Source organism: Aspergillus heteromorphus (assembly GCF_003184545.1).
Source record: "Aspergillus heteromorphus CBS 117.55 chromosome Unknown BO70scaffold_31, whole genome shotgun sequence".
Classification (NCBI taxonomy): Eukaryota; Fungi; Ascomycota; class Eurotiomycetes; order Eurotiales; family Aspergillaceae; genus Aspergillus; species Aspergillus heteromorphus.
Genome location: NW_020290436.1, coordinates 198,880 through 217,168, shown reverse-complemented (window position 1 = coordinate 217,168; position 18,289 = coordinate 198,880). Strand labels below are relative to the sequence as shown.

At 53.0% G+C, this 18,289-nt stretch overlaps 5 protein-coding genes across 5 annotated transcripts; 4 read left to right on the top strand and 1 right to left on the bottom strand.

Moving 5' to 3' along the window:
- The first annotated feature begins 328 nt into the window (after positions 1 to 328).
- BO70DRAFT_365536 (BAR domain protein) lies at positions 329 to 2,239 on the top strand. Its single transcript, XM_025544092.1, has 5 exons — positions 329 to 774; positions 853 to 1,020; positions 1,075 to 1,190; positions 1,249 to 1,529; positions 1,585 to 2,239. Exons 1-5 carry the CDS (start codon positions 648 to 650, stop codon positions 2,195 to 2,197), a joined length of 1,305 nt encoding a protein of 434 aa, XP_025395824.1. The 5' UTR covers positions 329 to 647; the 3' UTR covers positions 2,198 to 2,239.
- Positions 2,240 to 3,159: 920 nt separating this feature from the next.
- Positions 3,160 to 7,918, top strand: BO70DRAFT_365534 (putative RSC complex subunit (Sth1)). Its single transcript, XM_025544091.1, has 9 exons — positions 3,160 to 3,311; positions 3,413 to 3,614; positions 3,684 to 3,886; positions 3,958 to 6,415; positions 6,446 to 6,625; positions 6,659 to 7,068; positions 7,105 to 7,164; positions 7,198 to 7,398; positions 7,461 to 7,918. The coding sequence occupies exons 1-9, from the start codon at positions 3,219 to 3,221 to the stop codon at positions 7,689 to 7,691; spliced, it is 4,038 nt and encodes a 1,345-aa protein (XP_025395823.1). The 5' UTR covers positions 3,160 to 3,218; the 3' UTR covers positions 7,692 to 7,918.
- Positions 7,919 to 9,532: 1,614 nt separating this feature from the next.
- yop1 (putative membrane biogenesis protein (Yop1)) lies at positions 9,533 to 11,021 on the top strand. Its single transcript, XM_025541429.1, has 6 exons — positions 9,533 to 9,670; positions 9,954 to 10,160; positions 10,233 to 10,241; positions 10,333 to 10,396; positions 10,463 to 10,520; positions 10,593 to 11,021. The coding sequence occupies exons 1-6, from the start codon at positions 9,617 to 9,619 to the stop codon at positions 10,708 to 10,710; spliced, it is 510 nt and encodes a 169-aa protein (XP_025395822.1). The 5' UTR covers positions 9,533 to 9,616; the 3' UTR covers positions 10,711 to 11,021.
- A 114-nt stretch (positions 11,022 to 11,135) lies between these two features.
- BO70DRAFT_142730 (autophagy-related protein 101) lies at positions 11,136 to 12,266 on the bottom strand. The gene is made up of 3 exons (XM_025538132.1): positions 12,025 to 12,266; positions 11,614 to 11,952; positions 11,136 to 11,554 (listed from the first exon to the last, which is right to left on the bottom strand). Exons 1-3 carry the CDS (start codon positions 12,101 to 12,103, stop codon positions 11,367 to 11,369), a joined length of 606 nt encoding a protein of 201 aa, XP_025395821.1. The 5' UTR covers positions 12,104 to 12,266; the 3' UTR covers positions 11,136 to 11,366.
- Positions 12,267 to 13,104: 838 nt separating this feature from the next.
- Positions 13,105 to 18,101, top strand: BO70DRAFT_373932 (MFS transporter; the record flags this gene model as incomplete). The annotated part of the gene is made up of 13 exons (XM_025544943.1): positions 13,105 to 13,262; positions 13,353 to 13,705; positions 13,764 to 14,160; positions 14,223 to 14,679; positions 16,170 to 16,306; positions 16,369 to 16,529; positions 16,586 to 16,678; positions 16,725 to 16,754; positions 16,815 to 17,175; positions 17,237 to 17,290; positions 17,366 to 17,438; positions 17,482 to 17,785; positions 17,857 to 18,101. The coding sequence occupies 13 exons, from the start codon at positions 13,105 to 13,107 to the stop codon at positions 18,099 to 18,101; spliced, it is 2,823 nt and encodes a 940-aa protein (XP_025395820.1).
- Positions 18,102 to 18,289: the final 188 nt, after the last annotated feature.

Genomic DNA, 18,289 nt, shown 5'->3' with positions numbered 1-18,289 from the left:
CGTACCTCCAGCACTCCGTATCTCCTGGTGGGGAATCTGCTGGTCAAGCTTGCAAAAGAGGCAATGTGGCGCTTTCCGTGCGACGCTTGCGATTGGCAAAAGGGCTTGATGGTTGCTGTCTGTCATTCCTCAATCCTCTTCCAATCGATAAACAACTGTGGTGCTCGCAATAACTAAGTTAACAGCCCCGGATTTACTAATAATACTATTACCATCGTTCGAATAATATTACTAGTCCTAATCCCACGTCCACTAATTTCCCCTGTCACCCTTTTCGGACTTCCCTTTAAGACCCAGCCCCCCCCCCCCCTCCCCCCGTCGCTCGCCCGTCGCAAATTGAATTTCCCTCCTCCCACTTAGGCATCGACCTACTTGTCTTCTAGCCCTTTCTCTTTCTATCATTCGTTCCCAACCTCGCCTCCTGGCTGTGGCGTGCTCTTTGGGTCTGTTCACTGCTGCGTCCTTTGCTCGCATAGCGCCTCTTTCGTTCGATCCTCTATCGGACAACTTTTGATCCGCTGTCATAATCGAGGCGGATTGGTAGTCCCGCAGCATTCCTGGTGCCCAGTACTGGACACATTTGAACAACCCACCACCATTCGTTCGCAGTTCTATTTGTTCCTCATTCGCTACAACAGCCAGTCAACATGAACGTCAACCGCAAATTCGATCGTTTTAAGCAATGGGCGGGGGAAAGAATGGGAGGCGAAGTCAAAACCAATCTCTCCGATGACTTCAAAGCCATGGAGACGGAGATGAATGTCCGGCACGAGGGTGAGCATTTCACGACACCAAACGGGGCTGGGCTCCACCCAAAACTGGTCGGTTACTGACACACGTGCTCTCCTTTAGGAGTTGATCGCATCCACAAGGCAACGGCCTCCTACATCAAGTCCGTGTCGAAGCGTAGCGAAGGCGACGACAAAGAAAAGACCCTCCCTATCGCTCACATGGGCAGCAGTATGGTTAGCCATGGAGAGGACTTCGATGCGAACTCTGAGTATGGCCGCTGCATGACCAGTAAGCCATTCTAACCGCGCGGTGACAGTCCCGATGCTGATGATGTTCGCACAGTGCTTGGAAGGGCCGAGGAGCGTCTTGCTCGTCTGCAAGAGGCCTACATTTCGCAAGTGAATGCGGGATGGCTTGAATCGCTGGAACATTCCTTGACTCAGATGAAAGAATACCAGGTACGACTGATCGATGCGCGCCAATGAAGTGGCATGGGGCACTAACCGACTCCCACAGTTCGCTCGGAAGAAGCTGGATAGCCGACGGTTGGCCTACGATACTTCGCTCTCCAAAATGGAGAAAGCGAAAAGAGAGGACTTCCGGGTGGAGGAAGAGCTCCGGACCCAGAAGGTCAAGTACGAGGAGGCCAATGATGATGTGCATCGGCGGATGCAGGATATCAAGGAATCCGAAGTCGAAGGTGTCATGAATCTGGAAGCCTTCATGGAGTCTCAACTGGACTACCATGAACGGTGCAGGGAAGTGCTTCTCCAACTCAGAAATGAGTGGCCTAGCAGGTACGCGTCATATAGGTACTATGCCCACTTTACAACAATGCTGATCCAGTAGTAGGCAATCTCTCGCCCAGACCCCGGGTTCCCGTCGGCCGGGACGTCCTCGCTCAAACACCGCACATTCTTACCACGAACGCTACGAGCCACTGCACGAGGAGGAGGTTGCCAACGAGGCAGACCTGCGACCCATCATTCGTTCGACCAGGGCTGCTTCAATCGAGCCGACCGCGAGGGAGGTCTACCCCCCGGATGCGTTCTCCCAAAGACCTGTCCTGAATCGGACCACAACGTTCGAGGGTCCTACGCAGTTACGCCAGGAACAATCCTCCAGCCCGTACCAATGGCCGTCCCGAGCAGCCAGCGAGAACTTTGTTGGTCGCAGAAACAGTGTTGTGCAAGCTCGGTCCCTGGGCAGGTCGTACGGGGACTCGTACATGGAACAGTCCGAAGATGGCGGATCGTACAGTACTAGCCCCGAGCGGTCTTATAGGGGACGGACGGAGTCCCCAGGTCCGTCGTATGGAAGTGTTTCGAGGAAATCCAGTTCAACAACGCTGAACGGCTCGTCACTGTACAAGAAGGCTCCTCCGCCCCCGCCTCCCCGCTCGAAGAAGCCCGCTCCCCCACCGCCACCGATGAAGAGACCCATTCTCAGTGGAGGTGATATGTAGGGGCCTCTTGTTTCGAAAGCGCTGGAGCGTGGTGGTGGTGGTGGTGGTGGTGGTGGTGGTGGTGGTGTACATCTCAACCGTTCCGGATGGCCTTCTCCGCGGGTTTCTGGAAAACCCGTTCATAGGTGGCAGTATTCATCCTGCTGGCGAGCGTTGAATACGGGTCGCTCGCTGACTGTACTGTATTGGCATGGCCAACTGACCACCTTAGTACTTAGTAGCTAGAATGTTCTGATAGTGTAATTTTGTGCGGGAGTTGTTGTTGTATACCTAACATAATTTACTCTACTATCTGAGGTCCGTCGTATTAGTGGTGTGGGTATACTGACCGTACGGGACGCCGCAGTACTGCGTACTGTAGTAGTACGGAGTACTCCTGGTCACGTCCCCCAGGCGGCTAGCCCCGAAGCGGCCATCCCGGACGCGGGCAGACCTGAGTCAGCAGCCAGCACCCACGTGACACGGCACGAAATCTTCTTCCAACGTCTCGCCGCCTGCCTCTCCCTCGTTACAGGCACAGGCTGAGCACCGCCAGTTTCCCCGACCAGCACGGAAAGTCGCGAAAGCCCCGTCCCCTCCATCTCCATTTCATCCAGACTGGCCTTCCACGCGCCCTTCTCACCGCGGCCCCTCCACCTGGGGTCCTTTCCACCCTTAACTCTTCGCGTTATCCCCCCCCCTTCCCCCCTTCTATTCGATTCTCCTGTTTGTCGCCTACCGCCCTGCCTCCCCCCCCCCCCGAGACCCGGTCCAAACATCACGAAGCCTGTCGCCAAGGTCCAGATACAGGCCGCTACCAGTCGCATCCATCGACAAAAGGAGCTTTCAGTCTCTCCACATCACTTAACTCGCGCACATCGTCGCCTTCCCCGCGCAAGCTGTCAATTTACTATCACTGCCCTCAATCCACTCGTGTTTCTTCCCCAAAGCGCTTAGTCGTGTCCTGTCGCATCCAGGCCGCCCTCACGTCGCCCTCCAACGTGTCGTTTCGCTTATGAATACACCCACCACGCGCTAGAGCATGGCTTCTCTCCAGTCCGCACCCAATATGGTGGCTGGAAATATGGCCTTGCCGCCGAATATCACCCAGCAACATATTCAAGAGGTCTTTCAGGTACGTTGCTCTTGCCTTGTTGGACGCGAGCCCTTGATCCTTTCCTCCTTTTTCATTCTCAATTGCTCGTCATGCAATAGCCTGGCCTAACATGGCGACAGAAATTCAAGCAGATGCAAGAACAGGGTGTGCGCCATGACGACCCCGAGTACCTCAAAGCCCACAACCTCCTGGCCGCGGTCCAACGGCAGCAAGTCTTTCACAAGCAAAGGCAGTTCGCTCAGCAGCAGCTTCAGGCACAGCAGCGCCAGCAGCAGCTGAATGGCGCGCCTCCGGATGCTGCCGCTGCCAACGGCATGAATGGTATGACTGTCATACCACTTTCAATGATGCATGTTTGGGTTCATCGCTAACTGACCTTGACAATTGTAGGCCGCAGCAATTCTATTGCCAACGCGACCAATGCCGTACCGGACGTCGCCTCAACGGGTAGCCAACAATCTTTGGGCCAGGCGCCATCCCAAAAGGGCGCACCAGCCCCCAGCGGTAGTTTTTCCGCCGAGCAGCTTGCGACGCTCAGGAATCAGATCCTGGCGTTCAAAATGCTGTCAAAAAATCTTCCCATACCGGCTCGCGTTCAACAACAACTCTTCCCTTCAAAGAAACCCCAGACTCCTGCTCCCCCGAAACTGTCGCGGCGGCAGAGGGCATCCTTGAAGGTGGTGCTCAGGGCAAGCAGCCAGAACGCCCAGCAAGTGCAGCAGAGGAGACTCAGCCCAAAGATTTCTACCAGAAATTCCAGTCACCGTACGATTCGATATCTAAGACTGTCAGCTTTACGGACCATGCCTCTCGGGCCAATCGCATGCGTATTCCCGCCTTGATGCCACCTGGAATTGATCTCGACCAGGTGCGCGAAGAGAGGGAGCTGGTACTTTATAATAAGATTACTGCGCGAAAGGCGGAACTGGCCGAGCTTCCTGCCAATATTGGCGCATGGGATTCTAGCCAGAGTGATACCGCCACTGCTGATGAGTCTCTCAAACTGAAGGCCCTCATTGAGTACAAAATGCTTAATCTCCTGCCAAAGCAAAGGCTCTTCCGAAAGCAGATTCAAAATGAGATGTTCCACTTCGATAACCTGGGCATGACTGCGAACCGTTCCAGCCATCGTCGCATGAAGAAGCAGTCACTAAGAGAGGCCAGGATTACGGAGAAACTAGAAAAGCAACAGCGGGATGCTCGCGAATCAAGAGAAAAGCGCAAGCAATTTGATCATCTTCAAGCTATTCTCAATCACGGTGTTGAGCTCCAAAACGCAGCCAACTCACAGCGCACGCGCATGCAGAAGCTGGGTCGCATGATGCTTCAGCACCATCAGCATATGGAGCGCGAAGAGCAAAGGCGTGTTGAGCGGACTGCCAAGCAACGTCTCCAGGCGTTGAAAGCCAACGACGAAGAAACGTATCTTAAACTGCTTGGACAGGCCAAAGATTCCCGTATCTCTCACCTTCTCAACCAGACTGATAACTTCCTCAAGCAGCTTGCTGCCTCCGTTCGGGAGCAACAGCGCAGTTTGGCCGAACGCTATGGCGAGGAAGACCAGTTCTTTGAAGAAGAGGAAGAAGATCCGCTTGTCTCGGGAAGCGAAGATGAAGGAGATGGAAAAAAGAAGATCGATTACTATGCTGTTGCTCATCGCATCAAAGAGGAGGTTACTCAACAGTCCAGTCTTCTTGTTGGAGGTACGCTCAAGGAGTACCAGATCAAGGGTCTACAGTGGATGATTTCGCTTTACAACAACAATCTCAATGGTATCTTGGCAGATGAGATGGGTCTCGGAAAGACTATCCAGACTATCAGTCTGATCACCTACATCATCGAGAAGAAGAAGAACAACGGCCCCTTCCTCGTCATTGTTCCTTTGAGTACCCTCACAAATTGGAACTTGGAATTCGAGAAGTGGGCGCCGTCTGTCTCGCGAGTTGTCTACAAGGGTCCTCCCAACGCTCGTAAACAGCAGCAGCAACAAATCCGCTGGGGAAATTTCCAGGTTCTGTTGACAACTTATGAGTACATCATCAAGGACCGACCAATCCTGAGCAAGATCAAGTGGACCCATATGATTGTCGACGAAGGTCATCGTATGAAGAACACTCAGTCCAAACTGAGTAGTACCTTGTCACAGTACTATGTCAGCCGTTATCGTCTCATTTTGACCGGCACTCCTCTTCAAAACAACCTTCCTGAGCTTTGGGCTCTGCTGAATTTCGTGTTGCCCAATATCTTCAAGTCCGTGAAGTCGTTCGATGAGTGGTTCAACACGCCGTTTGCCAACACAGGTGGGCAAGACCGTATGGAACTGAGCGAAGAAGAACAGTTGCTGGTTATTCGTCGCCTGCACAAGGTTCTGCGACCTTTCTTGCTGAGACGTCTGAAGAAGGATGTCGAGAAAGACCTCCCCGACAAACAAGAAAGGGTCATCAAATGTCGTTTCTCTGCCTTGCAAGCTAAGCTTTATAGACAACTTGTCACTCACAACAAAATGGCTGTCAGCGATGGCAAGGGCGGCAAGACTGGCATGCGTGGCCTGAGTAATATGTTGATGCAACTGAGGAAACTTTGCAACCATCCTTTCGTTTTCGAGCCTGTGGAAGACCAGATGAACCCAGGACGGGGGACCAATGACCTGCTATGGCGTACCGCCGGTAAATTCGAACTTTTGGATAGGATTTTACCGAAGTTTCGCGCCACTGGTCACCGCGTTCTGATGTTCTTTCAAATGACTCAGATCATGAATATCATGGAAGATTTCTTGCGTCTACGTGGACTGAAGTATCTCCGTCTTGATGGTTCTACCAAGTCCGATGACCGTTCCGATCTGTTGAAAATGTTCAACGCCGAGAACTCGGACTATTTTTGCTTCTTGCTTTCCACACGAGCGGGTGGTCTGGGTCTTAACCTGCAGTCTGCGGATACTGTTATCATTTTCGACTCGGACTGGAATCCCCATCAGGATCTGCAGGCCCAGGATCGTGCGCATCGTATTGGTCAGAAGAATGAGGTCCGTATCTTGCGTCTGATCAGTTCCAACTCTGTTGAGGAGAAGATCCTGGAACGTGCGCAATTTAAGCTTGACATGGATGGCAAGGTCATCCAAGCCGGTAAATTCGATAACAAATCCACTAATGAAGAACGAGACGCACTGCTGCGGACGCTCCTCGAAACTGCCGAGGCCGCTGATCAGATTGGTGGTGACCAAGAAGAGATGGATGATGATGATTTGAACGATATCATGGCACGGTCTGACGAAGAGTTGATTGCCTTCCAACGCATTGACAAAGAGCGACTGAAGACCGTCCCATATGGACCTGGTCACAAATACCCTCGTCTGATGTGTGAGGAAGAGCTACCGGATATTTACCTTACCGAGGATAACCCGGTCACAGAAGAGGTTGAAGTTGAGTATGCTGGCCGTGGAGCCCGTGAGCGCAAGATCACCCGGTATGATGACGGCCTTACCGAAGAGCAATGGCTTATGGCCGTGGATGCGGAAGATGACACGATCGAAGAAGCAATCGCTCGGAAAGAGGCGAGGGTCGAGCGCCGTCGGGTGAATAAGGAAAAGCGTGGCCGGAAGGGCGACTCTTCACCGGAGCCTTCTCGCGAAAGCTCGGAGACACCTCAGCCGAAGAAGCGTCGCAGAGGTCCTGCCCCCAAGCGCAAGGCCGAGGAGGTCGTGGAGGAAACCCCCCAGCCGAAGCGTAAAAGGGGAAGACAAGCCAAGCCGGTGGAGACCCTGAGCTCTGAGGATCGCGTGATTCTTCAACGGATTGTCAACAATACGTACCAGGCCTTGATGGATATGGAGCAGGAGCTGCCGGCCGACTCATCAGACAGCGAAGATGGACCCGTCACACGATCCATCATCGAACCTTTCATGAAGCCGCCGCCCAAGTCGCAGTATCCCGACTATTACATGATCATCCACAACCCAATTGCCATGGACATGATCAAGAAGAAGATCAACCGCGAGGAGTACCAGAACTTGAGGGACTTCAGAAACGATATCCACCTCCTCTGCCAGAATGCCCGGACCTACAATGAAGACGGCAGCATCCTGTTCCAGGACGCAAACGATATCGAGGTGAGTCGACATACCCGAGGAGATGGAAGTAGCTTGTTTGGATTGTTGCTGACACCGCATAGGCAAAATGCCTGGCTGAGCTGAAGAAGGAGACGGAGGATCACCCGCAGTTTGCCAACTACGACGATCTGGGGGCATCGACCGGGAACGACCAGTCGACTGCTGCGGCTTCCGGGGCCGACACCCCTGCCGTCGCCACGCCCAAGTTGAAGCTCACCTTCAACAGCGGCAACCGGGACAGCGCTGCCGCCGCCGGAGCGGGCGATGGCGTGAACGTGAACGAGAACGAGTGACCTTGCTAATAGACTTTGGTGAAGACATGGTGGATGCGGTTTTGACACGGTTCACGCTAAAACTTCGATTAGCTGCACATTACATTCTATGCTGTTTTGATCTCTTCTTGATATGCCCCGTGGATGGCGTTAGGTGACTGATTTGGGTGGCGGGGGACGGCTGGCTGATGGCTGATGGCGCAATGCTCTATTCGATTTGAAGACGAGCGATTCTACTTCTACCTTACTCCTTCGATTTTTTTATTATTATTATTATTACACAAGCTCCCCCCCCCCTTTTTTACCTTAACTGCCCACGATGTCGGGACCGGGCTGGCCGTTTTCTCTTTTCGACGTCTACTGCGTGCTACCTGACTGAGACTCAGGGCCTGGGAGTGGGGATCCAGGAGGCGTGCGAGCTAGGAGATTCCCCTTTGTTTTTCTTGAAGAGGAAGTAGAAGAGGACCTTGGTTGTATTTGGATCTCTCCCCCCCCCAGTTTGTGATTTAGCGATGGTAAATGTAGCCCTAAGTAATGTACCATGCCTTTGATATTGAATTGTGCTGGAGCAAGATAATGGATGCAGAGATGAAAGAAACTCCTCAAGGACAGATCATACACCGTAGTCAGTAAGCAGAAGGTATCTAGTTAGGTACCGCGCAAGTGATTAAGCCGAGTCGAGGGACAATGCCAGGTTTCTTTCTGCTTTGCATCGTTATCGGAGAGCATTTGTCCAGCCGGTCGCACGAAACTCCCGGACTTCGGCTAGGGAGCGCGTGGCCGGTTAGTTGATTCTACGGCGAAAGGACTTTTGTCCTATTCTATCGTAATGGAACAGAAGAAACAGAGTAATCATATTATAAGTCGATGATATAGGCTAAATCAAGTGGTACATCAGCCGATGTCTCGTCTCAGGTACTCCTGCGTACACCGCATTTCCGGCCAGAGCTTGTGCTGTGCTGTGCCCTGCCCTATCTAGACACCTAGGCCTAGACTGGGGATTGTTATGTGGACTACTGTTAGGGCCTACTACTAGATAGTCTTAGCTGTAAAAACAGACATGTGGAGTACACCGTACAGCAGTAGATAACCAACCCAAAATACTTGGTCTTCCACGGAGTTCGGTCACGAACCAACCGGCCAGAGAAAAAGGCGCAGATCTGTTACGTATCCTTCCGGCCCGGAAGGAGTTGATCGATGTGGAATCCCGTCCCGAGTTGGTAGTGCTATGTATAGAAGGAAGGTTCGTCTACGGAGTAGCCGCATATCTACTACTTACTTATTCGGGGGGAGGGGGTTGGTGCGGGTATTATTGGCTGCAGATACAGATAGATTCATGTTTGAAGCTGAAGGGGGCTGGGATTCCAGATTCCTAGGATCGTCCGTCTCCTGCAGCGCGCAGGGATTGGAGAAAAAGCTCGATTCTGAATATTTCCCCATCCTTCCAGCCCTGCTGAGTCTGACCAAACTGTCTCGGACAGTAGTAACATAATACTTAGCTCATACATACTTACATACACCGCCGCATCGAACTGTCTGGAATTGAAATGCCTGACTAACTCCGGAGGAGTAGGTACTATGTGAGGATATCGGCATATCGGCAGGTAGAAAGTTTCACGATGATGACTGTCCGAATCATGATCCCATCGACGTCATGCGGCAAAAGAAGGCTCAGAAGCAGTCCCAGTAGTACTTAAGTATAGCAGCCAAAAAGCCGCGCCCGCCCGCGACGTCATGACCCGTCACGTGACCCGCACGCACCGTCATCCCGGCCTACCGTAGGGAAGGGAAAGGTTCCGTAACCGCCAGCTCGTCCTTTCGAATCTCACCTTCTTTCCTCCGCCTGATAACGACCCCCCGTTCTCTGTCTTTTCCTCCTTTCCTCCTTCCCTCCTGCTCACACCTCCCCATCGCAGCTCATCAGCACAGCATCTTCCATCTTCAAAATGGCCTCTTTCCAGGATCGTGCTCAGCACGCCATTGCCCAGCTTGACAAGGAGGTGAGTCGTGTGTGCGTTTTTGCCTCGCAGTTCGGTCGGGGCCAGCCAGCGTTGTCAAATTGGACTCGACTGCCTGGCCTCTTCCTTTCTCTTCCCCCCCCAAATCCCACCCCTTGTGTACCGTGTACTATGGTCAATTCCTGAGGTCCTGGAGGGTTTGTCCTCCTGCTCTTGATGGGTTCCCTCCCTTGGGGCCGGGGGGCTTTTTTTTTCGTCTGATATTTCTCGGCCGCGAAGAGAAAGAAGCTAATAGTCTGCCCTTGGTGGGTACTCGCGTCTCTAGCTCTCCAAGTACCCTGTCCTCAACAACCTGGAGCGCCAGACCTCCGTCCCCAAGGTCTACGCCGTCCTGGGCCTGGTCGGTGTCTACTTCTTCCTGGTCTTCTTCAACATTGCCGGTGAATTCCTCGTCAACTTCGCTGGTTTCATCATCCCTGGCTACTACTCCCTGAACGCTTTGTTCACCCCCCAGAAGTCCGATGACACGCAGGTATGTTTTTTTTTTCCCGCCCTCCCTGGCTCAATTACAAGGGGAAATGCTGACCATTCTTCCGTTCTGCAGTGGTTGACGGTACGTTCTTTCTGCTCTGTCTCAACCTTATCTTGCACGTGACGTACTTGCGCGCGAAGCAGCAGTCATTGATTGACATGTGATTCTCTAGTACTGGGTTGTTTACGGTTTCTTCATCGTTATTGAGAGTGCCATCAGTGCCCCTTACTGGTTCCGTAAGTACCCGAGACACTGAAGGTTTTTTGTTGACAATGAAACATGGGCTGACTGCTTTCAAACAGCCTTCTACTACATCTTCAAGTTCGCCCTTGTTCTCTGGATGGCTCTTCCCCAGACCAAGTAAGCTCCCCCATGTCTCTCCCCTCCAGTGCACGTGGAATTCGGTCGAATATTCGCTGACCATATATCCAGCGGTGCTCAAATTGTCTTCCACTCCTTCATCCAGCCCGTGCTTGGCCGTTTCTTCCAGGGCGGTTCCACCTCGGCCAACCTCCGTGCTCAGGCCGAGGCTGCCACCAAGGCCCAGTAAATTACTGGCCTGTGAGTTCGAGTGATTCGTGGCTTGTTTTTCGATCAGCCATGGAGTCGGTCGTTTCTCGGAGTGCTCGGTGGATTTGTGGAAAGTAAACGGAGTCATCGCACGAGGGCTTTGTGGATATGTTGGAAAAACGACGTACGGATGAGGTGATGATGCTGAGGCCATGTCGGGCGAAGTTGGGGCCATGATTGCTATTTATGTTGTTCCTGTTGCCATGACTTGATTTTAAGTAGAATTGCTGGTGAAATTTTTTGGTGGATGATGGACATGACAGAACTGGGTGGTTCTTATTCCATGGGCAGGTATAACTACACTTGATGCATTATGCCTCTTCTTGGTAAATTGAGCACTGCTGATTGTTTTCCTTTCCTGATCCGTCTCGTCGCGGGGTATAAGATGGCATAAAACATTGTAACGAAGAAATGAGGCTCCAGGATCGACCGCGGGGTAGGTAATGTACAATCAACGAAAAAAGTGGCCGTCGCTGCAAGGACAATGATGGGGTCGCTAGACATCCACGACATGGTCTCCATCCTTCGGATCACAGGTGCACCGCAGCCGGCGCATCGTCGACGACATCGGATCTAGGTACCGTAGCCCAGCCGATGATCATGGGGATGTCCCCGGTGTAAGTAAAGGATACCCGCTTAATATAACCCAAAGCGATTCTGCCAACCATCGGGGCGAGGATTCAGAACAATGCGATATGGAAACGGATTAGAATCGCTGGTGGTTATAGGAGGGATATGATCCTTTTCTCGGTTAACGACGGCAAGGATCTTCAACGCAGCTTTTTGAAGCATGTTCTCCATCGCTTTGCGTACTTTAGCGCGTTCTAGACTTGCATGTCAGTCCGACCATCCCGGGTAGAGAGAGGGGGGAGTAATGCCGTACCTGATTCGGTTCGGGGAGTGGCTATCGTCACATACAAATTCCACACTTCCCAACACACTTCCTCCTCGCCCTTTCCCGCGAGTCCACCAAACCAGTTTCCGGTGCGGCGGCGACGCTTTTCGTAGAATTCCACTGCGATGCGGCCGCGCACGCCGCCCCCACCCTCGTCGTGGGCACTGGTAGCAGAGGAGTGCTGGCGGACAAGGGCGCTGATGCGGGAGTCGATGAGGGTTTCAAGATCCACGTCGTTGATGGCGGGGAGGGTGAAGTCGAGGACATCGAAGGTGGTTGGGCGGATGGATGGGAAGTATCGGTGGAAGAAGATCAGGTTGAGGACGCCTGAGAGAGGTGGAGGAGTTGGGTCAGTATAGCTTTTGGTGATGGAGAGGGGTGGGAGAGGAAAAAAGGTACCCTTTAGCACGTCCCTGACTGTCGTGGTGTCCGCGAAGATCTCCAGGATGTACTCCGGGGGGGTTTTGCGGGGCTCCATCTTGACACAGAGGCAGAGATCCGTCAGCGATCGGGAGGACTGTCCAACCCTTGGCGTGTGTGTGAAACCGTGGAAAGATTTGATCTGGGGGTCAAAGTCACGGAGACGACCCAGCTAGATAGAAGTTCCAAGCTGGGCCGTACAGCGGAGAAGAGATCCGATGCGTGGGTGGTGAAGATGGGATCAATCCAGATCCAGTCTGGGGTTGAGCTTGAAGGGGGGGAAAGAGGGGGGGGGCGATGACGCTGGCGGGCGGCGGCGTTGGGGAACGACACGGCTTGGCTTGTCTAGGACCGGTGGGGAGAGGCTCGTATGGGGGAGAAAGGGTCATCGGGGGTGCATGGTCTGCTGAGGGGGTGATCCATGTGTCTGTCCAGACCGTGGGATTTAAATGGAGGGATCAAGATAAAGAGAGGGAGGAAGAGAAGAAGACAAGGAAGAAGGGAATGTACAGTCATGCCTGTATGTAATCGTCCATCCACGACATCTTTTGCCCCTCGTAAGCGTAGTGGGACACGGTACACGGTACGGTACGGACCCTGTATCCTTATCGTACCTGGATCGCCCCTGATAGGGTATCCGGGGGCGTATCGTCGGTATGGGCGATACGTCTGTACTGCCACTTCAAGGCGCAGAGATAACGAAGTACTACTAGTAACAGGGTGATGATGCAACTCGGAGGAGGAGGAGGAGGAGGAGGTGGTGGTGGTGAAGTGGCACTTGTATCTACAGAACCTGACTACGAAGGATCAGGTCAGGTGGTGTTATCAATCAGCATCACCGATCGATCCATCCTTTAGCCGAGGCCGCGACAGGGAACTCGGTCCCCCCGACCGTAGCTCGCCGCTCCCCGTTGCCCTCCCCATCACCCACGCCTCCTCCTAGATAGTATCCTCCGAGTCGGTTTTCTCGGGTCTGTCTATATCATATGATGATCCGCATCGATCCCCATCTCTGAAATTTCATTTCCGACCCTCCCTCCTTCCCTGTCTACTCCCACCATGATCAGTGCTAGTAGGCGCTGGTTGCGGCGCAATCGCAAGGGCCTTGCGATCGGAGCTGGCGTCCTGGGAGCTGGCTACCTCGCAGGGCAGTACATACTGTCCAAGATATCGGAGGCCCGGGAGCGCATGAGTAGCGACCGCATAGCCCGGGAGAAGTGAGTGGCCCTCCTCCTTGCCTCGTATTTCGAAGTGACATGCTCGCGTGCTTGGGGGACGGTGACTGACGCCGATGGCCTCTGGTTCAGCTTGCGGCGACGCTTCGAACAGAACCAAACCGACTGCACATATACCGTTCTGGCTCTTTTGCCGACGGCGGCGGAGGATATCCTGGAGGCACTGCCTGTGGAGGAATTGACCAAGGAGCTACAGAAGAAGCGTGCGGAGCGGCTGGCTCGCCTCAACGCTGGGGAAGGAACGGGTTCGGACCTCAGCTCCGTATCCCCCAGCATAGCGGACGACGATCGACGGAGCTTGTCTAGCTTCCAAAGCGACAGCTTTGTGCGTACGAGTCAGCTAGGAGAGCCATCTTTTGAGGGTGGTGGATCGCCCCAGCCAAAGCGGAACAAGACCCAACTCTGGAATGAGGTCAAGATCACCTGTCAGTCATCACATGCCATCCCATTGTTGCGACCACAAGATCTAATGTTGGATCGTAGCTGTTACTAGGTCGTTCACACTTATCTACACCCTGTCCCTCCTGACAATCTTCACCCGAATCCAACTCAACCTTCTTGGCCGTCGTAACTACCTTTCCAGCGTGATCTCCTTGGCCAGCCCCCCTACGGACGCGCCAACAATCCGACTAGAGGACCACGACGATGATGACCTCACGCAGACCCTGGGCAATGACTTTGAAACAAATCGTCGATACCTTGCCTTCAGCTGGTGGCTTCTTCACCGTGGCTGGAAGCAGTTGATGGATGAGGTGCAGACCGCCGTAACAGAGGTGTTTGGCCCTCTGCATCCTAGGGAGGATGTCTCCCTAAGCAAGCTCTCAGAATTGACTCTGCAAGTTCGGAGGAAAATCGAGGGCGATACCGAGGAGAATAGAAAGTAGGTTCCTTATGCGTACCGGATGCGAGCCTCGATGGTTGGGTGCTAATTGTGATCACCAGACACCGGAAATGGCTGTCTTACTTGCTCCCCCCTCAGGAAGAGGAGAATCTCCTGCTGGATGCGTCTGGGGTTCTTCGAGTGATAGAACCCTCGACACCTCAAACGACAGCAACGCTGCGCCATCTCCTGGATGAGACGGCCGATCTGATCGACTCCCCTACCTTTACTCGTGTTATGCTGCTTCTCAACAACGAGTGCTTCCAGACCTTGATCCAGCAGTGCATGGCGGATGCCTTCAAGTTGTCCTCGCAGGCACCTGGGTCCGTTCCGCAGTCGTTCTCGTCGGTTGCCACGGTCGTCCCTATGCCCGACAGCTCGGATCCGCGAACGAAGCTGGCAAATGTGCTGGCCGTGCTGGCCCGACAGGCCCACGTCATCGGGAATGGGACAGCACCTCCAAATTTGTACCTGGCGGCAATGGACCAGGGGGTGCGAGAGTTGGAGGCTTTCGCAGCAGTTGTGTACAGCTCTAACTTCGATTCGGAGCTACTTGCATCTGATATCAGGACGCGGCCAATGGAAGCGGAAACGAGCTCCGAGCCACCTTCCTCGCCTGCGCCGGTCATGGTCGATAAGGCTGAAGTCGTGGAGGACCAGCCCCTTCGGGAAGCCTCCTCTGCGGCCGCGGCCGGCGACTCGGCCTTTGAGAAAGCGTGGGGGAAGGCAGTAGAAGATCAGCCATTGAGCGACTCAACCGCGTAATTTCGTGGGCCTGTCTTGATCTCGGGGGGGGCGGAAGCATTTGTTTCTTTCTCGGACTCCAGATCACTGCCTCATCTATACAGCCTCGGATCCGAGGCAATTGTATGATAGCTCGTGGAAGCTAGTAATTATGATTTTTGCCGGACATCCATTTTCCTCTTTGCCCCGCCCTTGCTTTTCGATACGACGATGAGTCACCCACACCTTCTTATGTCGGCGAAGCCGGCGAGGCAGCACCTGTCCATGGGCTACTCGAGTCCTTTGATAGGTGGGATTGGACTTGTTATTGGTGTCTTTATCAAGCAACCTTAGACGTAACATGCCAGAATTGCATTCATTCCATCGAGTACTCGGGTGGGGCAGATTCACTAAGCGTCGTGCGGGGAAACCCGACCTTCTGTGTTTAGTCAGCAGCAGTCCGGGGTAGTTAGTTAGTTAACTACTAACTAGTTAACTAATTCCTTGTTCTACAAAGTATGGATGATGCCTCTCTAATGGCCGATCGGTCTGCTGGCCTGCATGCTATCAGGCCGTAATGGATACTCAAACCAGGCAGGCCTGGCCGGCTGTCAGTACCGAGTACCTGGCAAGCATTAGCTTGAGCCCAAGGGTCTCAATGGCTAGCAGTCGATCGTCGACTGCCGTCCTCGTTGGTGGGATCCGAATGCTACTATTGGCTTGATCGGTAGGGAATCACCAGCAATCATAATCACAGAAGTCTTCTTCATTTCCTGCTGCATCCTCCCTCTCTCTTCCTTTATTCTTTCTTTGCCTCTTGTATCCCCCCCCCCCCCCCACTCTCTCACTCATAAGGTCATTCACTCTATTGTTCTGTTCCTGTGACGGACAGTAACACAGCCAGTTGCGTGGACCTCGTCTCACAGCTGTCCTACCTACGCGCATCCCGCGTCATTCCCTGGGATTTGCTTGATCGCTACACAAGTCCGTTGTCTGACAAGGGCCGGTCGGCAGTGGCAGCCACTCAATCGTTCCGCTTGTGTAATCTCGGATAATTTGGCCGATTGTGTTTCCTCTACAGAGTCGCGTGCAGAGTTCAAACACTTCCAGGCATACATCTTTGGTCATCCTCCTCCTTATCATCCACAATGGGGCCATTTAAAGGTATAGTGCTATGTGCTGGCTCCCATGAGTGCTATGTCTCTCTATATCATAGGATAGGACAATAGTGACATCTCATATCACGCCTGATAGGTCCAAGCCACGCTCCTCCCACCGAGATGAAGGCCGAGGATCACATTGAGGCGTTGGTATCTGATCCTCCCCGCCTCACTACGACTACGGAGCGCAAGCTTATGGCCAAGATTGACTGGCATATTGTCCCATGTTTATGCGTCCTGTATCTGCTTGCCTTTCTGGATCGGTTTGTGCACTCACCACTTCTCGTTGAAACCGGCGGGCCAATTACTGATGGTTTGGGGACAGAGTGAATATTAGCAATGCTGCCGTCCTCGGGCTTCAAAAGGACCTCCATATTGTCACTGGAACCAATTACAACACTGTTTTGACGATGTTCTTTATTCCATATGTCATTTTTGAGATTCCGTCAAATATCCTACTCAAGAAGTTGAGGCCCCATGTATGGTGTATGCATCCATATCGATGATGGGTCCTGGTATTCTTGAGTCGCTGATTATGCTAGTGTCTATTTGCATGTTCATGTTCGGTGTGGTCATGATCTGCCAAGGATTTGTCTCGAGCTGGGGTGGACTGATGACCACGCGCTGGTTCTTGGGTAAGAGAGCAGCACTATGCAGGGACACCAGCTGATGTTGACCTAGGATTATTTGAAACTGGCATGTTTCCCGGATGTGAGTGGTTTCGCACGCCTAAACTCTTGCCCCGTGGACTAACCAGATACTTTCCCGCAGGCTTTTATCTCTTGGGCATGTGGTACAAACGTAGTGAGGCGCAGAAGCGATTCACCTTCTTCTTTAGCTCCACTACACTGGCAGGTGCCTTTGGGGGCCTTCTTGCAAGTGGTTTGGGGAAGATGAACGGGGTCCGAGGATATGGAGGCTGGCGGTGGGTCTTTATTGTTGAAGGCATCATCACCTGTGTTGTCGCCCTCATCTGGTATTTCGTCATTCCAGGCTTCCCCGAAGACGTCAAATGGCTTGACGAGGAGGAGCGAACATATATCCGGGCAAAGCTGGCCCAGGATGTTGGGACGGCCGGACATGACGCCCCGATGGGTTTGCATGATGTGTTAGCTGTTTTCAAGGACTGTAAGTTGCTCACAATTCTCTAGTAGGGGCTATACGGCCAAAGTCTGACTGACGATGACCTCCAGACAAACTCTTCATTGGCGGATTTATGTATTTCGGCCAGATTGTCACTGCATACGGTAAACTTGATTCTCCTTTCTTCTATTTCTTTATTTAGTTTCGTCTGAACTGGCAGCAAGTGCTGACACTCACAGGATATGCTCTTTTCGCTCCTACCATCATCAAGACCTACGGCTATGGAGGTATATATATATAACCCGGTTGAATGTGCCACATTATGCTGACCCTTCGCTCAGCCATCCAAACCCAGCTGTACTCGATTCCACCGTGGGCAGCTGCCTTTGTCTTTTCCATGGTTATTGCAACACTTTCCGACAAAGCCAGGCACCGGTTTGCCTTTACTCTGGCTCCCATGATGATTGCCATGGCGGGGTATGGAATACTGTTGAACATTCATGGAAAGACCCACCGGCACGTCGAGTACGGAGCGCTCTTTATGGTCACCTGTGGCAGCTACAGCGCGATGCCGGTTATCATATGCTGGTTTGCCATGAACCTAGGGGGCCATCGGCGACGTAGTGTAGGCACGGCATGGCAGATAGGATTTGGTAATAGTACGTGAAATCGACGGCGGTGCCCCTCCCCGGATTTATTTTGGGGGATTGCTAACATGAATGGATCCCAGTCGGGGGGATTATATCCACCTATTCGTTCCTAGCGAAAGATGCACCTCTCTACCGCGATGGCTACATCATCGGCTTGTCCTTCCTCTGCTTTTCGGCCGCCTGCTGCATTGCCTATTTTGTGGCTGTCTGGACGGAGAACAAGCGGCGTGACCGGGTCATGGCCAATGGTGCCTCAGTGGAGCTTCGCGCAGAAGAACAAGAGCACTTGGGAGACCTGGCGGTGACCTACCGCTATTCGTACTAAGGGCTGAAGCTTCCGGTCACCTGCGATCTCCAAAAATAATAATCCCGGAGGATTGCTTTTCACCATCAAAACATGTGTAGATGGTTGGGCAGTAGATAGAGAGGGCTAGGGCTTTGCATGATTCAAGATACACGAGCTACCTACCCTGTAAAGTGATGATAGTAATCTACGTGCCATAGAGCTACACA

What these genes read in the sequence shown, in the direction of transcription:
- BO70DRAFT_142730 (XM_025538132.1), bottom strand. Translation starts at nt 12,103, where the DNA reads ATGGAGCCCCGCAAAACCCCCCCGGAGTACATCCTGGAGATCTTCGCG. An exon ending in AGTCAGGGACGTGCTAAAGG is followed by an intron (nt 11,953 to 12,024) that starts GTACCTTTTTTC and finishes CACCTCTCTCAG; the next exon opens with GCGTCCTCAACCTGATCTTC. An exon ending in CACTCCCCGAACCGAATCAG is followed by an intron (nt 11,555 to 11,613) that starts GTACGGCATTAC and finishes ATGCAAGTCTAG; the next exon opens with AACGCGCTAAAGTACGCAAA.
- yop1 (XM_025541429.1), top strand. Translation starts at nt 9,617, where the DNA reads ATGGCCTCTTTCCAGGATCGTGCTCAGCACGCCATTGCCCAGCTTGAC. An exon ending in TTGCCCAGCTTGACAAGGAG is followed by an intron (nt 9,671 to 9,953) that starts GTGAGTCGTGTG and finishes TCGCGTCTCTAG; the next exon opens with CTCTCCAAGTACCCTGTCCT. An exon ending in ATGGCTCTTCCCCAGACCAA is followed by an intron (nt 10,521 to 10,592) that starts GTAAGCTCCCCC and finishes CCATATATCCAG; the next exon opens with CGGTGCTCAAATTGTCTTCC.
- BO70DRAFT_365534 (XM_025544091.1), top strand. Translation starts at nt 3,219, where the DNA reads ATGGCTTCTCTCCAGTCCGCACCCAATATGGTGGCTGGAAATATGGCC. An exon ending in TGGCAAGGTCATCCAAGCCG is followed by an intron (nt 6,416 to 6,445) that starts GTAAATTCGATA and finishes CCACTAATGAAG; the next exon opens with AACGAGACGCACTGCTGCGG. An exon ending in CCCTGAGCTCTGAGGATCGC is followed by an intron (nt 7,069 to 7,104) that starts GTGATTCTTCAA and finishes AATACGTACCAG; the next exon opens with GCCTTGATGGATATGGAGCA.
- BO70DRAFT_365536 (XM_025544092.1), top strand. Translation starts at nt 648, where the DNA reads ATGAACGTCAACCGCAAATTCGATCGTTTTAAGCAATGGGCGGGGGAA. An exon ending in CTCAGATGAAAGAATACCAG is followed by an intron (nt 1,191 to 1,248) that starts GTACGACTGATC and finishes CGACTCCCACAG; the next exon opens with TTCGCTCGGAAGAAGCTGGA. An exon ending in AGAAATGAGTGGCCTAGCAG is followed by an intron (nt 1,530 to 1,584) that starts GTACGCGTCATA and finishes ATCCAGTAGTAG; the next exon opens with GCAATCTCTCGCCCAGACCC.